This window comes from Crocodylus siamensis, chromosome 9 (genome assembly GCF_052110815.1).
Source record: "Crocodylus siamensis isolate JL-2025a chromosome 9, ASM5211081v1, whole genome shotgun sequence".
Taxonomy (NCBI): domain Eukaryota; kingdom Metazoa; phylum Chordata; order Crocodylia; family Crocodylidae; genus Crocodylus; species Crocodylus siamensis.
In genome coordinates this window covers 71,084,606-71,098,991 of record NC_143403.1, presented here as the reverse complement: position 1 = coordinate 71,098,991, position 14,386 = coordinate 71,084,606, and the positions used below count along the sequence as shown (strand labels likewise).

The following is a 14,386-nucleotide window of genomic DNA, read 5'->3' as shown; positions in this document are numbered from 1 at the left end:
ACCACACGGCTGGTACTGTGTTTGAAAATGAACAACAATGGACTCTCTGGATTTCAGCAGAAATGGATGTTGCATGAAGAAATAAAGGAGGATTGGTTCTCATGGACTAATAGCGGCAAGAGCTGGGAAAGACCTAATAGGCCAAGTCAGTACATTGCCCTACCAATACCATTTTTTTTTTTGCAAGGGGCCTGGTTTTCAGAGGTGCTGAGTGCTTGCAGTCCTTGCTGGTTGCGTGAAGGGTGGAGGGGGCTGAGCCATCACTGGAGATGAGCAGTAAGATGCACCTTTGATGCATCTCTTAGTGGAGATCTCCCGGGGAGGGATTTGACTGATCTTGTTGGAATGACTCTTGAAGGCCAAATTTTCAGAGTGAAAATTTTCAGCCTGGGTTTGTTCAGACACAGCTCGGTCACGCGTTTACATCCTTGATGGGGATCTTCCAGGACGTGGCTGTTGATGTGATTTAAATCGCAGGTGCCAACATGCACGCTCTGTCCCCTTCACCGATGTAGACCTGCACGTTAGACTCACCAGGCTGAATCCAAATCTCATTGAAGCCAGTGGTGGACTCCATGTCTGGTTCAGTCGTAGCTTCTCTGTATAAATTCAAGGGAGGAATCAGCAGGTGTTGAATGCTGGAAGCTGTTGGGGGCAAGGGGCAGGAGATGGATCAGTCTGGACAGGCCCCGCATAAATACTCTTCCCCACAGCAGCTGCTCTGTGTCACCGGGCTGGGTGGAGCTGTGGACCGCTGCAGCACAGCAGCTCTTCTGTTTGTGTCCGAGACTCGGGCGTTTTCCATTGTAACCTCTGGGCTCAGGTCTGCTCTGCAGCACGGCTGCTCCATCGTGACCTGGGAAGCCAAGTTGTTCTGAGCTGGGGACTTTTCTTGACCATGTCTATGGGATAGAAAGTGGCACTCAAGGCCAAGCCATCGTTGGCGCGAATCAGTGCAGCTCCGCTGAAGCCAGGGGCTTCTGCTGATTGACACCTGCGGTGGACCTGGCCCTCGGTGCCACGGTGCAGCTCTGAATAACGTGCCCACCTGATGGCATAGCTTGAGACTTGTTGGAGGGTCCAAGCCGCAGTGTCACCCCTTACTCCTAGGGGCCTGCGGGAGTGACTGTGGACTTTTTGGCTGGATTCAGCTCTGAAGCCTGCCCTGGAGACCAGGGCCTCAAGTCGGTGTCAAAGGAACCGTCCGGTGCACTGCAAGTAGCAGGCACGCGCAAGCCAGCCTTAAACCTGCTGGCAGGGTTGGCTCTTCAGACAGGTCCGGCAGCCAGCACTGAGCCCGTGCTTCCCAGGTGTGCGGTAAGCCTTGGTGCAGGCAGCCCGTTCAAAGCCAGCTCAGACAGGTATGTGTGAGCTGCAGCCGGGACGAGTGCAGAGCAGACCAAGTCTTAGAAACTCCTTTTCTTGCAAAATTCCCACTAACGCCAGTGGGCTATAGCAGCACGTGGATGTTCAGAGAAGCGGTGTTTCCAAGAACAGGAGCTCATTCATTCCTTCTGTAGCCCATCTAGTGGGGCAGGGGCCCGGACTGTCATTGGGATGCTCTTAGTTCATGGCTGTTGTGTGGTAGTTCACGTGCTGGACCTTTCAAAATCATTTTTGGCCCACCAAACTCAGCATTAAGTAAGAATTGGGTCCTATCTTCAGCTGTTCTTACCCTCCCACTGCTGCATCAGTCCTTGGTGGAGTGAAGCAGTGGCATTCATTTCAGCAGTCCGCCCCCTTGCAAGTTTGTCCCCGTGTTGGAGAGGAGGCGGTGGGTGCTCCAGAAACACTTTGCCTCGGCCCCAGCTTGGCAAGTGCTCACACACGCGCCCCGCTTTCTGTGCGCGAATGGTCCTGTTGATCGCTGTGGCTGCTCACAGTGCCCAGTTAGCTTCTGCATAAAGGTCTGCAGGACTGAGCCTGTGTAAACCTATTGCCAGGGCCACAGCAGTCCTGTCCCAGACTTGATTAAGGCAGAGGATGAAGTTCAAGCAGTTGGGAAAGGTCCTGCTTGCCTTGGATGAAGTCCATCCTGTGTGCAGAGCTGCCGCAGGCCCACGGCGCCGAGTGGGAGGCCAGAGCCCCTGAGCTGCTCCTCCAGACCAGGGTGGATTTCACCCTTTGTGCAGGTAGCGCCAGTGAAGTGAGTAAGTCCGATCCTTGCCACGACACCAGCGGGACCCAGAGTGGCTGCATTCGCTCCAGTGGAGTTATTCCAGCCCTACGCACGGGTAGACGAGATGAGAGCTTGGCGGCATGACTCACTTGAGCAAGCCAAGCGGGCTCTGGCCCCATACCACTGTTAATTGCTCCATCCTCGCTTCCAAACAGACGTTGGATTGCGCCTGTCAACTTCCCACCACCAAATGCACCCAAGTGGCTCCCGAGCAGTTACACGCTGCAAGACAAACGAAATGTCACCAGTGCTGCTCGCATGGCGGCCGAGAGCTGGCCCCTTGTTTTACACCCGCCTCTAATTATTCTGCGTTTGATACCATCGCAGGCCGGGAGCCGTACTTAGCAGCAGCGCTGGCTTTTATTGCCAGTTCGGTTTTTCGCGATTGGATTTGTGCCATCAGTACGTGGGAGCAAGTCTTGCTCCGTTCCACGTCCCTGTTTATCTAACTTTTCGACCCTGGAGAATTCGATTCTGTTTTTTTCCCCTCTAAAAAAAAATAATAATAATATTAACCTGGCTCAATAGGAGGCATTTTCTTGAACTTATTAAAAAATCCAGACTTGTAAATTAATTTGTTCGTGTTGTACAATGGCAGTGCAGATGGACTCATTAGCATGCACACAACAAATAATTATAGATGAATTTTTAGCTGGCCTGCTTAATGGGCTTGCTGGGTTAATTATGTCAATGTATAATTACATCAGCCCTGGGAGACATAATGGCACACCCTGCTGAGCAGACACTAGCTAATGATGGTGTAATGCTGACAGAGGGAAGACATACTGCTCTGAATGCACCTGCTTACCTCTGCACAAACTGCTATTGTCTGGGCCTTCCTTTGCCTGAGCACACAGGCGTTACTGCGAGGCTGCGGGCTCGAAGGGGGGACCGGGGGCTCTGCCTGGGCAGCTGGCGATTCGCAGGGTGGGGCTGAGCCTCGGGGCACGAGAGAGGTGCCCTCAGGGCGGCTCCGTGCCGGTTGTGTGTACCCCACGCTCCGCTAGGCCCCCGGTGCCCATGCCAGCGGTGCCGCCCGCGGTGCGTGGCTCGTGTGGGCTGCTGCCCAAGTCCCGTGGAAAAGCACCGATTCCTGTAGCTCCCTCCAAAGCGCCGCTGGCCTGAGCGTGGCAGGGGTGGCTCGACCTGGTCCAGGTGTCTGCTGCGGCTCTCCTCCCCTCGGAGCCGTCAGGGCCCCGGGAAAGCGCGCGGGCGGATGGGTGGAGGCTTGGCGTCCTGACCGCTGCTCTGTGCAGTCTCTTACGGCTCAGTTTGCCTTCGCCGGTGCGCAGACGGCCCCGGGGCAGCGGTTGCCCTGAGTACAGCCCCCGACCCTGCGTACCTTGGAGCAGCCATGCCCTACTCTGGCAGTCCTGGACGCAGCCGTGCTGCCAGCACCTGACTTATTCCCCGGGGGGGCCGCGGAAGTGTGGCCGGCAGGGCCGAGGTGGGGGTCCGTGCCGGCTGCCGCCTCTCACCTGTCGGCTTTGCTTCCCTCCAGATCCCGTTCCTGTCCTGGAGGCGGCGCGGAGCCTAGAAGACAGGCTGCGGCAGCTTCAGTGCCTCGACCCCGAGACCCCACCCCTGAAGGAGCTCAACCGGCAGTGGAAGAAGCCCCCTGAGCTTCTTGGCACCAAAGGTACCCGCCGTGCCTGCCCTCTCCCTGCCTCCGGCCCGGGGCCAGGGAGAGGGAGCCGGGGAGGGGATGCCGTACGGCAGAGGAAATCGGTGCTGGGGCCTGCAGCGGGCCGTCGGAGGCTTTTGGAGCACCCAGAGCGGTTCCCCTGTGAACCCAAAGCTGGCAGCAGGTGGGGGCCAGGACTCCCCGCCCCGGGAGAATGCAGCCTTGTTGTTTCCCAGGCCGCGTCTCCTGATAAGCAGCAGCGTGGGCTGTGCTGGGGTCCCCCCCCGGATTGATGCCACTGCTTCAGCAGAGCTGCGCTCATTCCCATCTGCCCCATGCCAGGCAGAGCCCCACTGATGGAGACACTTCCTCTAACTGCCTGCTGGCTTTCCTCTGTGTTGTGGGGCACTGGCACCCATGGGTGCCAGAGGTTGGGAGCCAGAGACAAGTGCACAGCGACGGATATTTATGAGCCACTGCCCGGGTGGGACCGGAGTGGGGCTTTCAAGAAGCCAGGTGGGGTCACTCAGTGCAGCTCTGCCGGCTGCCCTGGAGTGAGGCCAACATGCCGGTCCCTGCGTTTTCCACCAGCCTCAGTTTCTTCCTGTGTCTCTAAAAGCACCAGAGAGCGGCGGGGCTGGGAAGGAGCCTGAGCAGGCCGGGTAGCTCGCCATCGTTCCTCGAGCCGCTGGATTGCTTCCTGCTGGGACGGCGCCGAGGTGCCTTTTGTGGCTGCCCTGAGTCAGTCCCCTGTGGGGTGCAGCGTGTCCAGTCCAACAAGGGGTCTCTGTCGGGCGCTCAGCACCTGCACGGGACTTTGGTCCCAGACCCTGGCCATGCGCTCTGGTCACGCACGCACACGTGCCCACGCTCTCTCCCCCCAGCTCATCCAAACCGCATGAAAACCCCAGGCAGGCAGGGTGTAAATAATGGCGGTAGCGAGCGTGGAGAGCATGTTAGGCAGAAGATTGGTGTGATGCCGGCGTGCTGTGCTCTGGGCTGGAGCTGCGGCGGGGGCCGCTCAGCCCTCACCGAGCTCCCAGTCGCTGGGAGCTGAAGTGGCTGGAATGAGACTATTAGCGGATCTAACCTAGTCAGGAAGCTGCCACTTTAGCAGACTGGAGGCTGCGCTCAGGGTTTCGCGCCCTGCTGCGCCTCCGTAACGTGATTGACCAGCAGAACCTGCAGAACGTATTAACTCCGTGGCTGAAGTTCTGGAAATCAATTCTTTCCTCCTGCGATTGATCTCATGGCCCTGGAAGAAGGAGCCACGTTCTCAGTTCTGTCATGCTGCTGATGTGAATTTTACACCCGCAGAGCAGAGAGAGGGAACGTCTCCAGCTGGGCTCACGGTGTCAGAGGGAACCAGGCTCGCGAGCATCAACAGCAAAGCACTTTTCACAGAAACCTTGTTGCAGAGAAATGAGGCAGAAAAACAAAAGTACGTGAGTAGCAGGAGCTGAGCCCCTGAGCGAGGCAGTAAATACCCTTTACCTCTGCGTCGGCTGCAAGCGTGCATGCGCATGTGTGTGTGTGTGTGTGCGCCTCTCCCTCCACCCCGCCAGCCTCTTCCCTTCCTTGCTAGCAGTTAGTCCATGCTCCTGGCTGTTGGGATCTGGGTTAAAACTGGCCCTGTCCTTCCTTCAAGCCACGTTCTGGGCTGCATCGCACCACAAACCGCCCTGGGTCCCATCTGCCCCAGCCTGAGGCTTCCCTCCTGCCTCTGTCGTCAAGCGTGGAAGTGTTCAAAGCTGCTAATGGGATTTCCAGTTGCATTTAATGGGAGACGAGGGAACTCCGATCCCCTCCCATGCCGTTAACCTCCTCACACCTGTGCCTGGGTGTGCGTGGAGCAGCTTAGGTCATGGGGGTGTTCCAGGGATTCAAGACCGGCCCTGGGCAAGTGCTGAGGTAGGCCAGGCATTGAACTGGTGACCCAGGGAGACGTAGGTCTGGGAGCTCACGAGCGGAGTGGTTTGGCCAGACCCACTTCAGGTGTGGTCTGAGTCTCCGGTTTCTAGTCCATGTGGGGCCCTGGGCAGAGGTCCCATGTTGGGCCTCTCCTCTACAGCCATGGTAAAGCCCAGCCCGGGATATTGCACCATTTGCCATGTCCAAAAGCGGCCCCAGCCCAGCATGGCACTACCTGCGCTCCAGCAAGCCCCTCTGCAGACAGCCCCCTCCGCATGCAGCAGCGCTGCCCAAAGCAGGGCCCTGCCAGCGGTGCTCATCAGTGCTCGTACCAGCTGAGCGTACAAGTGTGTGTGTATACAGACGTGTGCAAACACATGCTCCATGTGCATGGTGCCTTGGCTCAGCATGCGGGGAGGGTTTTTACTGTTTGACCTTGGTGCCCGATAGGAAACGTGCTCTCACAAACACCACCCTGGTGGGCAGTCAGACCAGGGTACTCGGGCAGTGCCCAGACCAGGCTTCTGGCTGGGAGCCTGGCTAGAAGACCGTCTTGGTGTGTCAGGCTCTGCACAGACAGCTAGATAAAGGATCGGCCCCGTTCTGCCCTGAGCCTCCTGCACTGTCTTTCCACGCCTCGCCACCCCTCCACGGGGGGATTGTTTCCCTTCTGCTCCACCTGGCTCTTGCCGATTGACATTTCCCCTGCGCGTTGTTTGGCGTGGACGAGTTGGATAAATGCAGGCCGGCAGACAGACCTCTCTGTTAAATGGCCTTTGAATTTCCGCACTCCGGAGTTTACTGATGGCTCGTGGAACGAGACTTCATTGTTATTCCTTAACGCGCTGCGCTGGTAAACAAATGACGCATCCTTAAACTCTAAATTGCAGTTCTTTGGAAGTAAGTTCCTGGCACACGCAGGCTATAAATAATGCAAAATAACTTTTCCCTGATTGCTTCCCCCCCCTCAAATTAATTACAGGAGGGTTTTCCTTTTTCACCTCTTAATGTCAGGAGGTGTTTAAGAATGTGTTTCCCTTATGCTCTGAAGGCACCATTTGCCTTGTGTTTCTGCAGTGTCTTCTCAACCGCTTTATGATACAGGCTTGGCCCCAGCATATTCTTGAGAGAGGGAGGTGAGGCAGGACACCTCATCTCTCTCCGTTGGTCTGGGCCTGGCGTTCACAGACTTTGCTGGGAGAGAGGGGTGCCATGGGCCACTGGTGTCCGGAGGTTGGCATTCACCGCTAGTAGCAGCTGATCCAGTTGCTAGACTCCCATTTGGTTCTGGTGTTGCCCTGTGGGGTCAGGCCAACTCTCAGGATCTCAATATTGCACTGTTAGGCAGGAGGGTATGACACAATTGCACATATACAAACACACAAATCAGTTAGGTGCATACACACACATACTACCAGCTCAGGCAGATACACATCCAAACCAGCCTAGGCACATGCATAGCTATCACCAGTTCAAGCACATACAGTATACACCCCAAAAGTTAGACCCAGCTCACTAATTCATATATCGTGCACACAGTGACATATATATATACACACACACACTCACCAGTTCACACACATACAACCCATCTACACATACACACAGGTAAGTTCCTGACTTGGATGGTACAGTGTGTATGAGTGTGCTTGGGGTACCTGAGGGAAGGTTCAGGCGAGAGAGTTAAAGTGTAGGCAGTGAAAGTTGCCAGAGCCAGGATTAGAACCGGTGAACTACAGAGAAGCTGGCTGGGGAACTGAGGCTTGGGTTTACTTAAGGTAGACTGGGGCCGGAAACTGAGGCAGACAGCTGAGATATTGGGGGGGGCAGATAAGTGGCAAGGAAGAGACAGCCAGGAAAGAAACTGAGGCAGAACCCTGGTTGCTCAGGGGGAAAGGAAAAGGAAAAGGCAGTGGGGATAAGACAGTGGCAAAGATCCAGGGGGTTGGAGGCAGAGAGGAGCTCAGGACGGGTGCTGGAGGTGGCAGTGAGCCAGAAGCAGGAGAGCGAGAAATGAGGCAGAAGTTAGAGGAGCAGAGATTGGAGCAGGACCAAACCATAGTAAAGCAAAACCCAACTTAGGGGTCCAAATAACAGTTTTATTACACAGACAGCACACTACACATCCCCATGAAGTTATTGGTTCTCACAGACACACGCGCACACACGCACTCACAATGGCAGAAGGAGAAAGAGACTCAGTGGAAGAGCTGGAGTCCAGGTGGGGAAGAGAAGCAGAGTTCAAGTCCGTGGTTGAAGAGGGGGTGGGGGGTGATAGCTACCTATCCAGGCTGGAAAGGGGTCCTTGTCCAGTAGGTGTTGTCCAGACGGGAGTCGCTGGCAGGGCCTCTGGGTGGATAGGTGGTGTGGCATGGTGCTGGTCCAGATGGAGAGGGCATCCCACTGGGTCTGTCTTCACTGCCCCTTTTTATAGGGGCAGACCTTGTGTGACCCTAGCAACAGGAGGCATGCCCAGGCAAGGGTCAGCCCCTGGCGTACTGAACGTGTGTGCTTCATGCAGGGATGTGCAGTTTTGGATGTCTGTAATGGGGGGTACAATGTAGAGTTGCTGGTTCTGCAGGGTCTTTTGTCTTTCAAATGCTGGTCTTGTCTCTGTTCCTGGGTGAGGTCCATGGTTCCTGGATGAATCAATTCATTCACTGAGGTGATGGCTCAGTGGTTACAGGCCATTCAGTAGAGGCCTGCTACCATCGTATTTCAGTCATTCCCAATCACTCTCATTCATCCAGGAACCAATTTACATGGGAGGGGTACGTGAGTCATACAGTTGCAACACAGGGGATGCCTGGGCAGAGGACACAAGATGGAGACTTGACATTACTTTGGTTTACTTACAAACACAGGCCTAAACCATACAATATCCATACGAAACAATAAAAATCAATACAAAAATGATAATAATACAATATACAACAGTAAGGATCAATACAAACCTAATAATAATACAATATAAAACAGTGGATATCCAAAACCAAAAACTTGCTACCAAAATAAAAATGTTAATGCTTATCCTAAGTCTGAGCTCGCTTATGCTTGTCTATAGGGAATAGAGAGGGAAAGAAAGAAAGAAAAAAGAGAAAGAAAAGCCAGAAATAATTGGGGAAGGGAAGGGAAGGGAATGCATATCTCTCATATATATATATACACATAAAAGAAAAACTGGGGGTTTTGCTACACTGGGCCTGTCGCAAGCCCTTAAGCTACCTGAGACGGAGCCCCTGCGGTGCCCAGCTGACTGCTGCTCGCTCCTCTGGCCTGTCTGTCCTCCCCTGCCCAAGAGAAGCCTGTGCGGGCAGCACGAATGCCTGGAGAGGTGCCAGGGGATGCCGCCACGCTGGGCACTGGGCCTGGAGCCCCGCCATGCCTAGCCATGCCCTGGGCCTCTGCAGTGGGAAGAAGCTGCTCAGGTTCCCCTCACCTGCCAACAAGCACCAGGCACCACCGGGAGCAGTGGGGAGATGTGGGTGAGTGGTTGCCTGGTGTCACCACCGCTCTGGTGGGCCGAGCCCCAGGTAGGTGCCGTGCGGATCCCACGGCCTGCAGCCAAGCAGGAGAGCGAGCGCCCACATCTGCAGGGTACTGGCCCGAGCACACCAGACACCCGGGCGCCCAAGGCATAGGAGATGGGCCCAAGGGCCTGCTGCAGACCCGGCCGTGCCATCACAGGCTCTTGGGTCAGTACAGACCCCCGCGTCAGGGTCCCTGGCAGCCACAGAAGGCTGTGATGTTGCCAGGTTTCGTTCATCATTGGGTTGGGGCCAGAGCACTTGCTGAGAAGCCGTGATGTCCAGCCTGGATTAACAAGGGCAGTGGCACCGTCTGCACAACCTGTCCAGCCGCTTCTTTTCCACCCGCTTGTGCTGGGGCAGTGGCTGTGTCTAAAACGGGGGGGCCTGGTGTCAGCACTGTGCGCGCTGCCCTCCTGGATGCTGTCTCCACGGGCCCGTCGGAGCCCTCGTGGCTTTGCGCCGCGCAGCAGCTCAGAAACAGCCAGGTAGCTTCTCATCCCTTCTTTTCCTCCCTCTCGTCCTTTTTAAAATTCTCCCAATAAATTTTTGGCCCAACATTTGTTTCTGGGCTGGGATCCAGCATGCCGAGTTCTCAGCCTGAAGTGAATTTTTATGGCCAGCGCTATAAAGCCCTGGAAATAGAATTTTTTAATGGAAACGCTGACAACTCTAGTGGCATGAAAATGTCTCGGCTGCAATAAGTCTATACTTTCTGTGGCGTAACTTCTGAATGATGGGCTTTAAGCGCGTGGTGAAAAAGATAAAATGCTTAGCGTGTGTTCAGGGCCAAGGCAAGGAGACTTCTACCCCCTGGGAGCCATGCACGGCAGTCGCTGGCAGGTCCTGTCCTGGGCAGGGATTAGCTGCGTACATACGTGGAAGGTGACAATTGCTGCGCTTCTCTTCACAGGGGACTCCAGGAAGCACAGATCACTTTGGCTGCTCGGCTGGGGGAAGCAGAAGAAAAGATCAAAGTGCTTCATTCAGGTACAGGAGATTTACAGCCCAGGGCTCCCTTCCCACCACTGCATTCAGACACGTTTTGGACTCAGCTGTGCCCCTGTGATCACAGCTCTTCTGCCAGGGCAGTTGGTGCAAGCTGGAGTTGCACACGTGGCAAGGGGAAGGGCCTGCCTGGAGGTGGCCGTGCACTTGCATGGCAATGACCCTGGGGCCTGTGACTGGGCTGCACAGGCTCTGTCGGCCTTGCCTGCCGAAGTGAGTGTGGCATCCATGGGCAGTCTGTGGGAAGAGGTGGGCTTCCATGGGCTCAGGCTCACTGCGCCTGGGGGGTTGACTTTCCCTGTGGCTTTTCTGCCTCCATTTACACAAGAACAAAGGCAAAAAGAAGTGGGTAAAATGTTCCTTCCTCGGACCGCAGCGGGGACAGCGGCAGCATGCAGGGGACAGGGCCGCCTGCTCAGAGCAGGCAGAGGCATCTTCCAACAGGCTGGTGCCTGGTGGATCTTCCCCTGTCAGAGCCCAGTGCTCACTGCATGTTGCTTTTACTTTTTCCTGGTGTTCAGCGCTAAAGGCCACCCAGACGGAGCTGCTGGAGCTGCGGTGTAAATATGACGAAGAGGCAGCGTCAAAGTAAGTCCCTCAGGCTGTCTGTCCAGCTGACCCATGTGGAGAGGTTGCATCTGAGTGAAGCCGCCAAAGAGGGCCTGTCTTAACGTACTGTTTGGGAATTTGCGCTTTCCCGCAGCCAGGCGCTGCCTTGTGTACCCGATGTAGCATGACCCGTCCCAGCCACCTGCAAAGCCAGCAATTTGTCCACGTGGTGTGGGCTCCAGGTGTCCCATGGATAGAGCCTCTGGTCTAACCAGACCCAGTGCAGGGCTGCATGGGATGGGACGAATGTTGCTTCAGTTCCCTCAGCCCTGGCACGAGGGCGATTTCTACCCGAAATGCTACTTAGAGCAGCGTAGGGCTGGCTCTAAATTGTACTTGGTTATAATTTTCTCCTGGGGCCATCCCCGCAGTCAGTGACCGCTCGGGAAATCATGGCAGAAACCCCGTGGCCGCATCCCTGGCGGTCTCCGCTGGTTCCGTGCCACTTGGAAGCCTCCCTTTGTCCTTAATCCTCCCACTGCCCCACCAGACCAGAGCAAAGCAGACGTAGCGGGGCTGAGGCTCTGCAGGCAGCGTCGGAGCCAGGCAGCCAGGCTTCCAGCATCCCCAGGGAGCTGCTGGCATGGGGAGTGTGTCTGGGACTGTCCCCAGCACAAGGTCAGCCGTCAGCAGAGTACGTGGATGCCTGCGGGGTGAGCCAGGCGGTCTGCAAGAATCTGAATTGTTTTCAGGAGCAAGCGAGTGCTGGTAGTGGTGCCATGGCTGTATGCCGGGACAAGGCAGAGCTCCGTGAGGCGGGCCTGTGGTTTGAGCCAGGAACCGGGAACCAAGCTCCCATCCCAGCTCCAGCCCTGGATGCCAGCAAGAGGCTCAGGCCCGTGGCTGAGGGCAGAGGTGGGCCACTGCTGTGTGGCAGAGGCAACGGGGGCCTCGCAGCAAAGGCCAGAGCTCAGGGCTCTCGGTAGCTGCTTGAGGAAGCAGCTGGAGAGGCAGACCGTCCTGGGGCAGGGCAGGGGACGGCCTCTGCGTTTCGCTGGTGATGGCCCTGTGGTAAAAGTCCAGTTCCCCCTTCTGCCTCAGATGTCAGCACCGTCCCTCACATCAGCTGGGATTTGAGCTGAACATTGCAGCAGACGGGCTGAGCCCCGCATCGGGGACCATGGGGACACTGCCTTGCAGGTACAGACATTGTCCCTGGCTATGACTCTCATCAGGCCTTCCTTCAAATTTCGGGATGACCCCCAAGTTCTTCCAGGCATGACAGCGCTGTACCCGGCACTGTGCGCAGTGTACCCAGCCCGGCAGGGCGAGCTCAGGCAGCGGGATACATTTAACGGACTCCTCCACTCCATTAAACGTCCATTTGCCTGTTCGTATTTTTGTTGGTCGGGTGCCATTTATTTTTATGAGTCAGGAACATCTTCTCCCTCTCTTTGGCTTTCGCCAGCCGCAGAGGCTGCCAAACGCTTACAGCTGTTCAAATGTTCTGCTGGCCTCGCTCGCACACCACGACCCTCTCACACACACACACACACACTCGCACACTCACTCGCACACACTCACACACACACACGCTGTACATCAGAGTCAGGACACTTAATCGTATAATACCAAAGCAGATGTTCTTTGATAATTCGATATGCCATTTGTACAGCGCGGGCCTGTAAATCATTTTCCCTTTGATTAGGACCGGAGACTCCAGGCGCACCACGACGGAGATGAAAAGGGGGTTTGTCCTGTCCCTTGGTCTCCGTTGCAGCCTCCATCCGGGGGGTTTCAGATGCCCCTGTCTGGGTTCAGCTGGTGTGTTTATGTGTGGTTAATTCATCAGCCAGCCTGAGTTGTGTAGCTGGGACCAGAGACCACAAATTAGACACGTTGGATATTTACCTTCACACAGTAAACAGATCTGCCACCATGTCCCGTTCAGCTTTGCCAGCTCTTAACGACTTGTGAAAGGGTGGGTGGGAGGCAATTAAGCAGATGCAAATATTCCTTGTTGACAAACAGCCCGGGATCAAGAGGGAAGGAGACGTTTCTCCAGCTATCCGGCGGCCGAGGGGGTGGCGTGCAGGCCTGGCAGGCGGAGACAGAGGCTTTCATGCTGAGCTCACCAGCTCGCAGATGGGCATGGCTCGTTAATGACCTGAAGTCGTTCCCAGCTAATGGCTGGTTGTGGGCCTGTGTGAAATGAGCCAGGGTGGCCCAAGGCCAGTTCCTAATGGACAGGTGCCCGCTTTACAACATGAGCATCGCAGCTGGCACAAGCGGCCTCCGTGTTGGCTGTCGCCACGGGGCAGCCAAGGCTCGAATGGGCCGTGGGGCCTGCGCTTCTGTTCGCCCCTCGAGGACGAGCAGTCGAGGTTGACTCGAGGTGTGGTACGGGGGGGATCACAGCTGCCACACTGTCCCCGTGCCAGGGGGTCATCCAGGCAGCCCCTCTGAAGGCCCCTGGTGGGGATCCCACTCGCACCGTTTCTTAGGCGTGAGCAGCGTGCTCCCCACCCACCCGGCCCCAGCCACGGCGGCGCGTAGCAGGGGCAGGTTGTGTGCCATGGCTGGCACGTCTCGGGGATGGAGCGCGTGCCCGCCCCAGCTCATTGCTCTTGCTTTGCTGTTGCAGGGCGGACGAAGTAGCCATGATCATGACCAACCTTGAAAAAGCCAATCAGGTGAGAAGAGCCCCTCGCCGCTGCATTTATAGCAAGCCAGGCTCAGCGCAGCGAGCGCCTTCCCTTCGCTCGCTGCCTGTAGCCACGGACTGGAGCAGAGTCGTTCTGCAGCAGCCGGCTGCAGCAGGGAGCCCGGGCAGTGCCAGGGTTGAGCGAGCCGTCCTGTCCCCCAGGGCTGGGCTCGAAGCAGGGACACTGGACTAAGCCTGACTTGCAGGGCTCAGGAGGAGGGTGATCTTGATACCCAGGTAAGTGCTAGGTCTGGCACCACTGGGAAGGAGGCTGCTGCTGCTCAGAGGTGCACAAGGCACCCAGCCCTAGACCAGTGCGACTGGGTTACGTGCAGATGCAAGAGCCCAACAGCAGCAACTGGCCCCCTTCACTGGCGTGTGCCTCGGCTATCGCAGCCTTATTGGAGAGGCACCCCCATGTCTGAGGCTTGTAGATGTTATTACCCCGCCAGTTTTACATATGGGATCTGTCAGGGCACTTCCCCGGGGCTGGGTAAAACAATGCACTCAGGCCGTGGCTTTTCTCCATTTCTAGTAATTTGTTCATTGTTAAATTAATCATGACATTTGCATACAAATGACTTAATGTGATTAGTAAAATATAGTTAACTAGCAACATAACCACAGCCTTTAAGGGGTATGGAGGGGGCATGTGGGTGTTGCTTTTAGACATCCCTGCAATGCAGCCACCTCTAGGGCGCGGCTATCGGGCAGTGCACAGCAACGCTCCACGTGAGCCCAGGTCAGGAAGTAAAGAAGATTCCCAGCTGCAACGAGAAGGCATTTTAGCTGAGCAGGATACGGTTCTCCATGCTGGAGTCAGGCCGGGACCCAGGGATGGGCCTGTGCCTGGGTCTCCTCATGCGCAGGTGGCTAGGGCTCCA

The 14,386-nt window shown here is 56.2% G+C and overlaps 1 protein-coding gene across 2 annotated transcripts in view; it reads left to right on the top strand.

Annotated features, from left to right (window-relative positions):
* Positions 1–14,386, top strand: part of CUX2 (cut like homeobox 2) — a 169,826-nt gene that overhangs the window by 137,642 nt on the left and 17,798 nt on the right. The window contains exons 5-9 of one of the 2 annotated variants that reach the window (XM_090063720.1): positions 3,681–3,818; positions 5,121–5,244; positions 10,155–10,231; positions 10,771–10,837; positions 13,443–13,491. In XM_090063720.1, the coding sequence (XP_089919846.1) occupies positions 3,681–3,818; positions 5,121–5,244; positions 10,155–10,231; positions 10,771–10,837; positions 13,443–13,491 (455 nt within the window). Of the gene's footprint in view, positions 1–3,680; positions 3,819–5,120; positions 5,245–10,154; positions 10,232–10,770; positions 10,838–12,035; positions 12,780–13,442; positions 13,492–14,386 lie in introns of those variants that run through there. The other variant, XM_090063721.1, reaches the window with a different exon arrangement.